At 36.2% G+C, this 14,063-nt stretch overlaps 1 protein-coding gene across 2 annotated transcripts in view; it reads right to left on the reverse strand.

Moving 5' to 3' along the window:
• Positions 1 to 14,063, reverse strand: part of ABCE1 (ATP binding cassette subfamily E member 1) — a 51,154-nt gene that overhangs the window by 32,352 nt on the left and 4,739 nt on the right. For both annotated transcript variants that reach the window (XM_003129170.6, XM_021100663.1), the window contains exons 2-3: positions 13,027 to 13,160; positions 11,770 to 11,855 (exon numbers count right to left, since the gene is read on the reverse strand). In XM_003129170.6, the coding sequence (XP_003129218.4) occupies positions 11,770 to 11,855; positions 13,027 to 13,129 (189 nt within the window). In that variant the 5' untranslated portion in view covers positions 13,130 to 13,160. The remainder of the gene's footprint in view (positions 1 to 11,769; positions 11,856 to 13,026; positions 13,161 to 14,063) is intronic.

Here is a 14,063-nt window from a genome sequence, read left to right on the forward strand (position 1 = left end):
AATCCAGGAAGCACAAGTACCATATAAAATAAATCCAAGGAAGACCACCCTGAGATACATCAATCAAACTGACCAAAATTAAAGACAAAGAGAAAATATGTAAAGTGGCTAAGGAAAAGAACCAAATAACATCAAGGGAACCCTGATAAGGTTATCAGCAGATTTTTCAACAGAAACGCTGCATGATATACTCAAAATGATGAAAAGAAAAAACCTCAACCAAGATTACTCTATCTACCAAGGCTCTCATTCAGATTTAAAGGAGAAAGCAAAAGCTTTAAAGACAAGCAAAAGCTAAGAGAATTCAGCACCATTTAACCAGCTTTACGACAAATACTAAAGGAACTTCTCCAGGCACAAAAGAAAAGGCCACAACCAGAAACGAAAATATTACAAATGACAAGGCTCACAAGTAAAGGCAGAAATATAGCAAAGGTAGGAAATCGTCCATACACAAACATGCCACCAAAATCACAAACTGTGAGAAGAGGAAGGTACAAATGCAGGACACTGAAGATGAACTTGCAATAAGAGACCAACAACTTCAAACAATCTTGTATGTATATAGACTCCTTTAGCAAAACTTCAGGGTAACTGCAAACCAAAAATCTACAAATGATACACACACAAATAAGAAGAATCAACTTAAATACAACACTAAAGGTAGTCATCAAACAAGAGAAGAAAACAAAGGGAAGAAGAAAAAGCAACAAAAACAAACCCAAAACAGTTAATAAAATGGCAATGAGAACATACATATCAATAATTACCTTCAATGTAAATGGACTAAATGCCCCAACCAAAAAACATAGACTGGCTGAATGGATACAAAAACAAGACCCATATATATCCTGTTTTCAAGAGACCCACTTCACTTCTAGGGACACATACAAAGTGAAAGGACAGAAGAAAATATTCCATGCACACGGGAATCGAAAGCTGGAGTAGCAATACCCCTATCAGACAAAACAGACTTTAAAATGAATATTTTAAGGGACAAGGAAGGTCACTACATAATGATCAAAAGATCAATCCAAGAAGATGTTATAACAATTTTAAATATCTACGCACCCAACATAGGCTCACCACAATATATAAGGCAACTGCTAACAACCTTAAAAGGAGAAATCGACAATAACACAATAATAGTGGGGGACTTTAACACCCCACTCACAGCAATGGACAGATCATCCAGACAGAAAATCAATAAGGAAACACAGGCCCTAAATGAAGCATTAGAACAGATGTACTTAATAGATATGCATTTCATCCAAAAGCAGCAGAATACACATTCTTCTCAAGTGCACACAGACCATTCTCTAGGACTGACCACATTCTGGGCCACAAATCAAGCCTTGGTAACTTTAAGAAAACTGAAATCATTTATCTTCTCTGACCATAAGGCTATACGACTGGAAATCAATAACAAGAAAAAAACCGCAAAAAACACAAACACGTGGAGACTAAACAACATGCTACTAAACAACCAATGGATCACTGAAGAAATCAAAGAGGAAACTAAAAAATACCTAGAGGCAAATGACAATAAAGATATGACACTCCAAAACCTATGGGATGCAGCAAAAGCTGTTCTAAGAGGGAAGTTTATAGCAATACAAGCCTACCTCAGGAAACCAAAAAAAAAAAAAAAAAAGCTCAAATAAATGACTTAACTCTACATCTAAAGCAACTAGAGAGAAGAAGAGACAAGATCTAAAGTCAGCAGAAGGAAAGAAATTATAAAAAATCAGAGCAGAAATAAATGAAATAGAAATGAAGAAAACCATAGAAAAGATCGATGAAACGAAAAGCTGGTTCTTTGAAAAGATCAACAAAATTGATAAATCCTTAGCCAGACTTAACAAGAAAAAAAGAGAGGACTCAAATCAATAAAATTAGAAATAAAAAAGGAGAATTCCAAAGGATCGTAAGAGACTACTACATGCCAATAAAACGGAAAACCTAGAAGAAATGGACACGTTCTTAGAATAGTACAATCTTCCAAGACTAAACCAAGATGAAATAGAAAAAATGAACAGACCAATCACAAGTACTGAAATTGAAACTGTGATTAAAAAACTTCCAACAAACAAAAAAGTCCAGGACCAGATGGCTTCACAGGCGAATTCTATCAAACATTTAGAGAAGAGCTAACACCTTCCCTCTGAAACTATTCCAAAAAAAACTGCAGAAAAAGGAACACTGCCAAACTCATTCTATGGGGCCACCATGCCCCGATACCAAAATCAGATGAAGATACCACAAGAAAAAAATTTACAGGTCAATTTCACCGATGAACACAGATGCATAAATCCTCAACAAAATACTAGCAAACTGAATGCAACAATACATTAAAAAGACTGTACATCACGATCAAGTGGGATTTATCCCAGAGATGTAAGGATTCTTCAATATTTGTAAATCAATCAGTGTGATACACCACATTAACAAACTGAAGAATAAAAACCATATGATTGGTGTTCCCATTGTGGCGCAGTGGAAACAAATCTGACTAGGAACCATGAGGTTTTGGGTTCAATCCTTGGCCTCGCTCAGTGGGTTAAGGATGCAGCATTTCCATGACCTGCAGTGTAGGTTGCTGACATGGCTCGGATCCTGCACTGCTGTGGCTGTGGCGTAGTCCAGTGGTTGCCACTCTGATTAGACACCTAGCCTAGGAACCTCCACATGCCGTGGGTGTGGCCCTAAAAAGACAAAAAGACAAAAAACAAAACCAAAAAACCATGATTCTCTCAATAGATGCAGGAAAAGCCTGTGACAAAACCCAACACCCACTTCTGATAAAAACCCTTCAGAAAGTGGGCAGAGAGGGAACCTACCTCAACATAATAAAGGCCATATATGAGAAACCCAAAGCTAACATCATTCTCAATGGTAAAAAAAGCTGAAAGAATTCCCACTGAGATCAGGAACAAGACAAGTAGTTGAAAACTACTATTCAACATAGTTTTGGAAGTCCTAGCCATAGCAATCAGAGAAGTAAAAGAAATAAAAGGAATCCAAATTGGAAAGGAGGAAGTAAAACTATCACTGTTTGCAGATGACATGATACTACACCTAGAGAATCCTAAAGACTTTACCAGAAAACTGTTAAGAGCTCATCCATGAATTTGGCAAAGTTGTAGGACACAAAATCATTACAAAGAAATTGACGGCATTTCTATATACTAACAACGAAAGATCAGAAAGACAAATTAGGAAAACAATCCCATTTGCCATCACATCAAAAGAATAAAATATTTAGGAATAAACCTGCTTAAAGAGACAAAAGACCTGCACTCTGAAAAGTATAAGATGCTATGAAAGAAATCAAAGATGACATAAACAAATGGAAAGACATACTATGCTCTTGGATTAGAAGGCTCAATATTGGAGTTCCCGTCGTGGCGCAGTGGTTAACGAATCTGACTAGGAACCATGAGGTTGCGGGTTCGGTCCCTGCCCTTGCTCAGTGGGTTAATGATCCGGCGTTGCCGTGAGCTGTGGTGTAGGTTGCAGACACGGCTTGGATCCCGCGTTGCTGTGGCTCTGGTGTAGGCCAGTGGCTACAGCTCCGATTCAACCCCTAGCCTGGGGACCTCCATATGCCACGGGAGCGGCCCAAAGAAATAGCAAAAAGACAAAAAAAAAAAAAAAAAAAAAAAAAAGGCTCATATTATCAAAATGACTATACTACCCAAGGCAATCCACACATCCAATGCAATCTATATCAAAATACCAAGGACATTTTTCATACAACTAGAACAAAATATCTTAAAAGTTTGTTTAGAAGCACAAAAGACCCAGAATAGCCAAAGACATTCTGAGAAAAAAAAAGGAGCTGGAGGAATCAGACTCTCTGACTTCAGACTATACTACAAAGCTACAGTCATCAAAACTGTATGGTACTGGCTCAAAAACAGAAATATAGATCAGTGGAACAGAACAGACAGCCCAGACTTAAACCTACACACCCACAGTCAACTAATCTATGACAAAGGAGGCAAGGATACACAATGGAGAAAAGACAGTCCCTTCAATAACTGGTGCTGGGAAAACTGGAGAGCTACATGCAAAAGAATGAAATTAGAATACTTCCTAACACCATTCACAAAAATAAACTCAAAATGGATTAAAGACCTAAATATAAGACTGGATACTATAAAACTCTTAGAGGAAAACATAGGCCAAATACGCTCAGCCATAAACCACAGCATTATCTTCTCAGATCCACCACCTAATGACAATAAAAACAAAAATAAACAAATGGGACCTAATTGAACTTAAAAGTTTCCACACAGTAAAGGAAACCCTAAACAAAATGAAAAGACAGCCCACAGAATGGGAGAAAATATTTGCAAATGAAACGACTGACAAGGGATTAATCTCCAAAATTTATAAACATCCCCTGCAGCTCCATACGGGGGGGGGGGGGGGGGAACACCCAAACAACCCCATCAAAAAATGGCCAGATCTAAACAGACAATTCTCCAAAGATGGCGAACAAACACATGAAAAGATGTTCGACATCACTAATTATTAGAGAAATGCAAATCAATACTACCATGAGGTATCACCTTACACAGGCCAGAATGGCCATCATCAGAAAGTCTACAAGCAATACATCCTGAAGTGTGTGTGGAGAAAAGGGAACCCTATTACACTGTTGTTGGGAATGTAAACTGGTGCAACCACTGTTCAAAATAGTATGGAGATTCCTCAGAAAACTAAAAACAGAATTACCATTTGATCCAGCAATCCCACTCCTGGGCATCTATCCAGAGAAAACGATGTTCACTGCAGCACTACATACAATAGATAAGACACGGAAAGAACCTAGGTGCCCACGGACAGAGGAGTGGATAAAGAAGATGTGGTACATATGTACAACAGAATATTACTCAGCCATTAAATGTAAAGAAATAACAGCATTTGCAGCAACATGGATGGACTTAGAAATTATCATGTTAAGTTAATCAGTGAGATACCAACGTCATATGCTATCACCGACATTTGGAATAGAAAAAAAAGATACAATGAACTTCTTTGCAGAATAGACACTGACTCAGACTTTGAAAAACTTATGTTTTCCAAAGGAGACAGGGTAGGGGTGAGGGATGGGCCCTGGGTTTGGGATGGAAATGCTACAGAATTAGATTGTGATGATCATACAACTATAAATGTAATAAAATTCACTGAGTTAAAAAAAAAGAAAAATGGACAAGCTTCTAGAAGCATACAGCCTACTGAAAGTGAATCAAGAAGAAATAAATCAAACATTCACTAGAAGTGCAAAAGAATCTGTAATTTAAAAACTCCCTACCAAAAAACTCCAGCACCAGATGTTTAGTAAATTCTACCAAATACAGAGCTTACACAGATCCTTCTCAAACTCAAGCTCTTCTCAAACAGTCTGAGAAGAGCTAACACTCTCGAAGACGTTCTATGAAGTTACCATCACTGTAACCAGACAAAGACACCACAAAAAAGAAAATTACTGGCAAATATCTTCGATGTCTATAGACGCAAACATTCTCAACAGAACCTTAGCAAATCAAATCCAACAACACAGAGGATTATATACCAAGATCAAGTGGGATTCATCCCATGTCCACAAGGGTAGTTCAATATACACAAAGCAGCCAATGTGACACACTGTATAAACAAACCAAAAAAAGGGACAAAAAACACATGATCATCTCAGTAGATGTAAGAAAAGCATTTGACAAAAACCCACATCCATTCATGGTAACAGCTTTTACCAAAGTGGTCACAGAGAGAACATATCTCAATAACTCTTTATGACAAATACACAGCCAACATCATACTCAATGGTGAAAAGCTGAAAGCCTTCCTGCTAAAATCTGGAACAAGACAAGGATGCCCACTCTCACTTTTATTCAACAGTACTGCAAGTTCTAGCCACAGCAATGAGATAAGACAAAGAATAAGAGGTATCTAAATTGGACAAGGGAAAGTTGTCATTATATATAGAATACTATACATAACCCTAAAGACTCCACACAAAAACTACTAGAACTGATAAACTAACTCAGCAAGGTAGCAGGAAGCAATAAAAATTATCAAAAAAGGGAATGTAAAAAAAAACAATACCTTTTGAAATTGCACCTCCCAAAATACTTTGGAATAAAACTGTCCAAAGAGGTCAGACTTATATGCTGAGAACTATAAAACATTAATAAAGGAAAATGAAGACTATTCAAAGAAATGGGACGATAGCTCATGCTCTTGGATTGGAAGATTTATATTGTTAAAATGGCCATACTACCCAAAGCAATCTACAGATTTAATGTGATCACAATCAAATTGTCCATGACATTTTCCACAGAATTAAAACAAATAATACTATTGATATGGCACCATAAAATCCCAGAATTGCCAAAGCAATCTTAAAACTAAAAAGCTACAGTAATGAAAATGGTACAGTACTGGCACAAGAACAGACATATGGATCAATGGAATAAAACAGAATGCCCAGAAGTAAACCCACACATTTAGGGTCAATTAATCTATGATAAAGTGGACAAGAATATATGATGGGAAAAAACTGTCTTCAGTAAGTGGTGTTGGGAAAGTTGAATAGTAGCATGTAAATCAGAAAGTTAGAATACACCCTCACATCATACACAAAAATAAACTTAAAATGGCTTAATGACTTAAACATGACACCATAATACCCCTAGAAGAGATGAAAGGCAAAATATTTGCTGACATAACTGTACCAATGTTTTTGTAGGTCAGCCTCCCAAGGTGATAGAAATGAAAATAAATGGGACCTAATCAAACTTGTGAATTTCTGCACAGCAAAGGAAACCCTCGACAAAACAAAAGACAACCTACAGAACAGGAGAAAATATTTGCAAACAATTAGATCAACAAGTGCTTAATTTCCAAAATACACTGACAACTCATACAACTCAACACCAAAAAAAAAAAAAAAAAAAAAAAAAAAAAAAAAGAAATCCCACAAAAGATGGACAGAAAACCTAAATAGACATTTCCTCAAAGAAGAAATACAGATGGCCAACTGGCACATGAAAAGATGTCCCACATCACTAATTATTAGTGAAATGAAAATCAAAACTACAATGACATATCACTTCACACTGGACAGAATGATCATCAAGTCTACAAATAAAAAATGCTGGAGAGGGTGAGGAGAAAAGGGAACCTACTAACACTGTCAGTGGGAATGTAAAATTAGTACAACTACTATGGAAAACAGCATGGAGGTTCCTCAGAAAATTAAAAATAGAATTACCATATGACCTAGCAATCCCACTCCTGGGCATATATCCAGACAAAACTATCATTCAAAAAGACTCCAATGTTCATTGCAGCACTATTTACAATAGCCAAGACATGGAAACAACCTAAATGTCCATCGACAGAGGATGGATCCAGAAGATGTGGTACATAGACACAATGGAATATTACTCAGCCATTAAAAAGAACGAAATACCAGCATTTTTAGCAACATGGATGGACCTAGAAATTATCATGCTAAGTGAAGTCAGCCATACAATGAGACACTAACATCAAATGCTTTCACTGACATGTGGAATCTGAAAAAAGGACAGACGGAACTTCTTTGCAGAACAGATGCTGACGCACAGACATTGAAAAACTTATGGTCTCCAGAGGAGACAGTTTGGGGGGTGGGGGGATGTGCCTGGGTTGTGGGATGGAAATCCTGTGAAATCAGATTGTTATGATCATTATACAACTACAGATGTGATAAATTAATTTGAGTAATAAAAAAAAAAAAAAGAAGACATATGCAAAAAGACAAAAAAAAAAAAGGGTGGGGGGTGGGGGGGAGGGAGTTCCCGTCGTGGCACACGGGAAACGAATCTCACTAAGAACCATGAGGTTGTGGGTTCGATTCCTGGCCTTGCTCCGTGGGTTAGGGATCTGGCGTTGCTGTGAGCTGTGGCGTAGGTCACAGACGAGGCTCTGATCTCACGTTGCTGTGTCTGTGGCATAGGTTGGCAGCTATAGCTCCGATTAGACCTCTAGAATGGGAACCTCCATATGCTGTGGGTATGGCCCTAAAAAGACAAAAAAAAAAAAAAAAAAAAAAAAAAAAAGACATACACACCCATTCCTATGTTCAAAGCAGCACTATTCACAATAGCTAAGACATGAAAACAACCTAAATGTCCATCAACAGATGAAAGGATGAAGAAAATATAGTACATATATACATTAGAATACTACTCAGCCATAAAAAAGAACAAGACAATGCCATCTGCAGCAACCTGGATGTAACTAGAGCTAAGTGAAATAAGTTAGAGAAAGAAAACCATATCATATCACTTTTATGTGGAATCTAAAACACGGCACAAATTAACCTATGTATAAAACAGAAGCAGACTCATAGACATGGAAAACAAATTTGTGGTAGCCAAGAGAAAGGATGTTGGAGAGGGATGAGCTGGGGGTTAGTATAAGTAAGTTATTACATATAGAATGGATAAACAAGGTCCCCCTGTATAGCACAGAGGAACTATATTCAGTATCCTATGATAAACTATAATGGAAAAGAATATTAAGGAATGTGTGTGTGTAACTAAATTACTTTGCTCTGCAGCAGAAATCGACACATAAATTAACTATATACTCCAATAAGAAAAGTCTCTGCATATAAAGAATTTCATTTTTCCGTTATAAGAACATAACAAAAACAAAAGACGTTTTCTTAAATAATTATCATCCTCTAACAAAAACCATTAATTCTTTATACAGGGTGATTTTCTGCCAAAAGTTACCTTCATTTACAGAATTCTTTATTATTCTACCAATGTACATAAAATGCTTACAGGTTGTGAGCAATTTAAACTTCTCTACGTAAACAAAGAAAAAAAATTTTCTTTGTTCATACATGTGGTCCACTATAAGTATCTTAGTGTTCAGATGGTATATACCATCCCTACCTTCAAATAGATTCATCACATTAGTATCTTTTCAGCCCCTGAAGTGCATACCTCAAATTTTGGAATCTCATTTTTCTTTTTGTCTTTTTGCCTTTTCTAGGGCCACTCCCGCGGCATATGGAGGTTCCCAGGCTAGGGGTTGAATCGGAGCTGTAGGCACTGGCCTATGCCAGAGCCACAGCAATGCCAGATCCGAGCTGCGTCTACGACCTACACCACAGCTCACAGCAGCGCCGGATCCTTTACCCACTGAGCAAGGCAGGGACCGAACCTGCAACCTCACGGTTCCTAGTTGGATTCGTTAACCACTGCACGATGACGGGAACTCCCTGGAATCTCATTTTTCTAATGCAGTGAAAAAAGAAAATAAAGTAGAGGATAATATATTGTTCAAAATAAGATTTCCAGCACCCAAAACACTGGCAGGTGCATAATTAAAATCTGGTAAATATTTGCTGGAAAAACTGTCTCCTGCTTTTATTTTCAAAACACTGAAAAAAACACTTTCAGGCATCAAGCTTGGTACTTCTCAATACGTAACTGAGGATTCAGAAACCAATGCAAAATACACATGAGTGGTATTAGAAAAAATTAACAGGTGGTATCCATATTCTGGTAAAGCTTTCTAAAACATGTCATCTGTAAATAAAAATAATTTAAGAACTTTATATACTGGCTTTAAATACCTTTTATGAACTCAAGTTAGATATACATCATTCTTGAGTCAAAAGCCCTAATGAGGAGTTCCCGTCATGGCTCAGTGGTTAACAAATCTGACTAGGAACCATGAGGTTGTGGGTTCGATCCCTGGCCTTGCTCAGTGGGTTAAGGATCCGGCGTTGTCGTGAGCTATGGTGTAGGTCACAGATGCAGCTCGGATCCCACGTTGCTGTGGCGCTGGTATAGACTGGTGGCTACAGCTCTGATTAGACCCCTAGCCTGGGAACCTTCATATGCCACAGGAGTGGCCCAAGAAATGGCAAAAAGACAAAAAAAAATGTAAAATCAAAAGCCCTAATGAAACTATTCAATACAACAAAACCTGACTGAGGTATTTTGAAAAATTACGTTATTGGGATAAATCCAACAATAGAGAGAATGCGTAATATAGCAAAAGCATCACTTGAGGATTAGGTTTAGCTAATTTTTGGCTCTGTCCATTTTTATTTAAAACAAACTTGAAAAATATATATGATATGACTCATTTTTTTGTATTTATATTTTGACAAGGTCTGGTAAAGACATGGGAAATGTCCTCATAAGAGGGTGAAAAAGAAATTCTGGTTGGAAATGGCTTTACAAAGTTGCATACAGCCAGTATAACTTTTAAAGGGGGTGGTTTATGAAACTAGAATACACCCTTACACCATGCAGAAAAATAAGCTCAAAATGGCTTACAGACTTAAACATAAAACAAGACATCATCAAACTCCTGGAAGAAATTAAAAACAAAAATAAACCAATGGGACCTAATCAAACTTACAAGCTTTTGCACAGCAAAGGAAACCATTAAAAAAAAAAAAAAAAGACAACCTATGGAATGGGAGAAGAGTTTCAAATGATGCAACCAACAAGGGCTTAATCTCTAAAATATACAAACTTACACATCTCAACAGCAAAAAACCAACCCAACTGAAAAATGGGCAGAAGACCTAAATGGATCTTTACATAGAAGACAAACAGATGACCAATAGGCACATGAAAAAATGCTCAACATCACTAATTGTTAGAGAAATGCAAATCAAAACTACAATGAGGTACCACCTCACACCAGTCAGAATGACCATCATTAACAAATCAACAAATAAATACTGGAGAGGGTGTGGAGAAAAAGGTATCCTCCTTCACTGTTGGTGGGAATGTAAATTGGTACAACCACTATGAAAACAGTATGGAGGTAACTCAGAAAACTAAACAGAGAACTACCATATGACTCAGCAATCCCACTCCTAGGCATATATCCACACAAAACTTTCATTCAAAAAGATACATGCCCACCCATTCCCATCCTGTAGAAAAGAAAAAAAAAAAAAAAAAAAAAAGATACATGCACCCTTATGTTCACTGCAGCACTATTCACAATAGCCAAGACATGGAAACAATCTAAATGTCCATCCACAGATGAATGGATTAAGAAGAAGTGGTACACATCAACAATGGAATACTACTCAGCCATAAAAAAGAACAAAATAATGCCATCTGTAGCAACATGGATGGAACTAGAGACTCTCACACTAAGTGAGGTCAGAAGTAGAAAGACAAATACCATATGATATCACTTTTATCTGGAATCTAATAAACAGCACAAATGAAGAAAAGAAACAAAACTCATGGCTTGAAGAACAGATGTGTGGTTGTCAAGGGGGAGGGGGAAGTAGTAGGATGGACTGGGAGTTTGGAGTTAGTAGATGCGAACTATTGCATTTGGAGTGGATAAGCAATGAGATCTGCTGTATAACACAGGGAACAATATTTAATCACTTATGAGAGAACATGTTGGAAGGTAATAAGAGAAAAAGAATGTGTGTGTGTGTATGTTTGACTGGGTCACTTTGCTGTACAGCAGAAATTGACAGGACAATGTAAATCAACTATAACAGCAAAAATAAAAATCTTACCAAAAAAAGGGGTGGTTTAATTACTTGAAAAAGCAACACTAGATTGTTGATATAAGAATACTATTTTCCTAAATTTCCTTATTCAATGTTTTACATTTTTCCTTTTAAAAAGTTATAATGTTATAATGTATTCAGAATTACTAGATTTCATTTTTAGATTATGAATTTTATCCAAAAAATAAAATATCACTTACCTTAATACAGATACCACAACCAATACAAAGAGTTTCAGAAATCCACGCTATTTTGCTCTGGGGGGTAACCTCTATGCATAATTTTCCTGGCAAAGGAAAAAATAAAGTCATTTCTCCCCATATTCCAATTTTCTGAAAGTTTCTATTTTGATTCTGATTCCAAATTTCCATAAAGAATCAAATTTTCAAAGACAAAGGCCACACAAAGAAATACATTTGATATAATGTCTTAAATCCGTGCTTTGTGGGGTATATTTCTGAACTTAATTACCTGTATAAATGCTCTTGTTAGGCAAGATGAAGATGACTCTAATATGCTTATTTTGCTTAATTTACTGTGAGAAGAAAACATGCTAGTAAAAATATGGCAGATCCTAAAACAGCTTTATTTTTAAACCAACTGATCTCAATATTTAAACATGCCTTGAAAATGGTGATGTGCACCAGAGAAGAGAATGAATTATGTTAGCTACATCAGGGAAGCTCCTGGAAAGTATCAGAGATTTAATACACATACAAAATTAATGTGGCATTAGGGATATTTAATAATGAAATTTCTGAATAGCATGATAGATTGTAACAGATGACATCCAAAGTTTAAGATTCAGTAAGCTTGTATCTCAGTAGTTTATTTACAGTAAAAATTACTGGCGTTCCCGTCATGGTGCAGCGGAAACGAATCTGACCAGGAACCATGAGATTATGAGCTAGATCCCTGGCCTGATTTAGTGGTTTAAGGATCCGGCGTTGCTGTGGCTGGCAGGTGTAGCTCTGATTTGACCCCTAGCCTGGGAACTTCCATATGCCTCGAGAGTGGCCATAAAAAGCCAAAAAAAAAAAAAAAAAATAATATAGCCCTTAAAGACTACCAACAATTCAATTCTAAATGGTTGTAAATTTATTTGATCTGAAAATATAGCAAAACCTCATGAATATTGATTCATATGAAGCTTTTTTAAAAAAGGAGAATATTAATATGAATATTTTGGCAGTCCTTTCATGACTTTAACTATAGAATTTTGTAGTACAGTAAGAATCTCAGTATTTGAACTCTGGTTTGACTTTGTATTAAATGGACTTAAAACACGATCATTTAGTGACAAAGCAATAAAAGAAATTTAGGACAAAATCTGGTCTTATTTTCATATTTTAAAGAAACTAATGGGGGAAAAAGTATATACTAAAGCCTAGAAACCTATGAAGTCAATGTATTTCTTTTAAAATCTTCTCTTATTCTTAACCCACAGAATATCTTACCCATTCGAACCACAGGGCAACTCTTTTTGCACTCCTGCCGACATTTCTTAGGTTTACACTTGTCATGGTTGACAATAGCAATTCTTGTTAATTTATCCGCCATAATTCTAAGGAAGTAAGACTATCCAGATTCTCTATTAAAGAAAAATTAACAACATTATGGCCTGGTCAAGGCAATCAGTTAAGAGAAATAAGTCACAGGCAAAAAACGTTAGAAGTAGGACATAAATTATCACTACATTCAGATATCACCTGGCTAGTAAAAAACAGTAAAGGCAATAAAATAATTTAGTAAGGTTGAAAAAACAATTTTATATACACACACTCACACCATTAATCAGAAGACTTGTATAAAGAAAAAATACCACTTTCAAATAAAGAAAAGATCTAGATCAACTTAATATGATGTATACACACGTGAGGTAACTTTTAAAATACCAAACATAAAAGACCTGAACTAGAATGACATGTTGTCTCAGTTTTCACAATGGAAAACATCAACATCAGAGATTTCAACCATGCCTGAATTTATACATGCAATCCAACCTCAAGGGGGAAAAAACCTAAATTAGACAAATTAGACAAATCTAAAGCTCTTATGCAAAAAGAAAAGTAGTAATAGCTAGAAAATGGGAAAAGAGTAAGGAGGGTGGGGAAACCTATACTTTTTACATATGGAAAATAATTACATACAGCCTCAGTAATTAATGCTGATACTAGTGTATGAATACAGACCAATAACACAGAATCCAGAATAAGATCTGAGGTGAAAACATACATATGATAAAGATGTTTACTTCTTCCCTCAAACTAATCACCACTTTATGTCTTATCCATCTGACTATAATGACACTACTGATGGAAATGGCAAATAATTACTAAAGGTGTAACCAATCATGTTGTTCAACTGGAAAAAGTAAAACCTGGTTTCCCTGGGAATTTATAATATGGCCAAGATGAATTTTATACAAACAACATTGAAACAAAAATGATGTGGTAAACTATATGTATATGTATAGACCACTCATTTTTAAAGC

Source organism: Sus scrofa, chromosome 8 (genome assembly GCF_000003025.6).
Source record: "Sus scrofa isolate TJ Tabasco breed Duroc chromosome 8, Sscrofa11.1, whole genome shotgun sequence".
Classification (NCBI taxonomy): Eukaryota; Metazoa; Chordata; class Mammalia; order Artiodactyla; family Suidae; genus Sus; species Sus scrofa.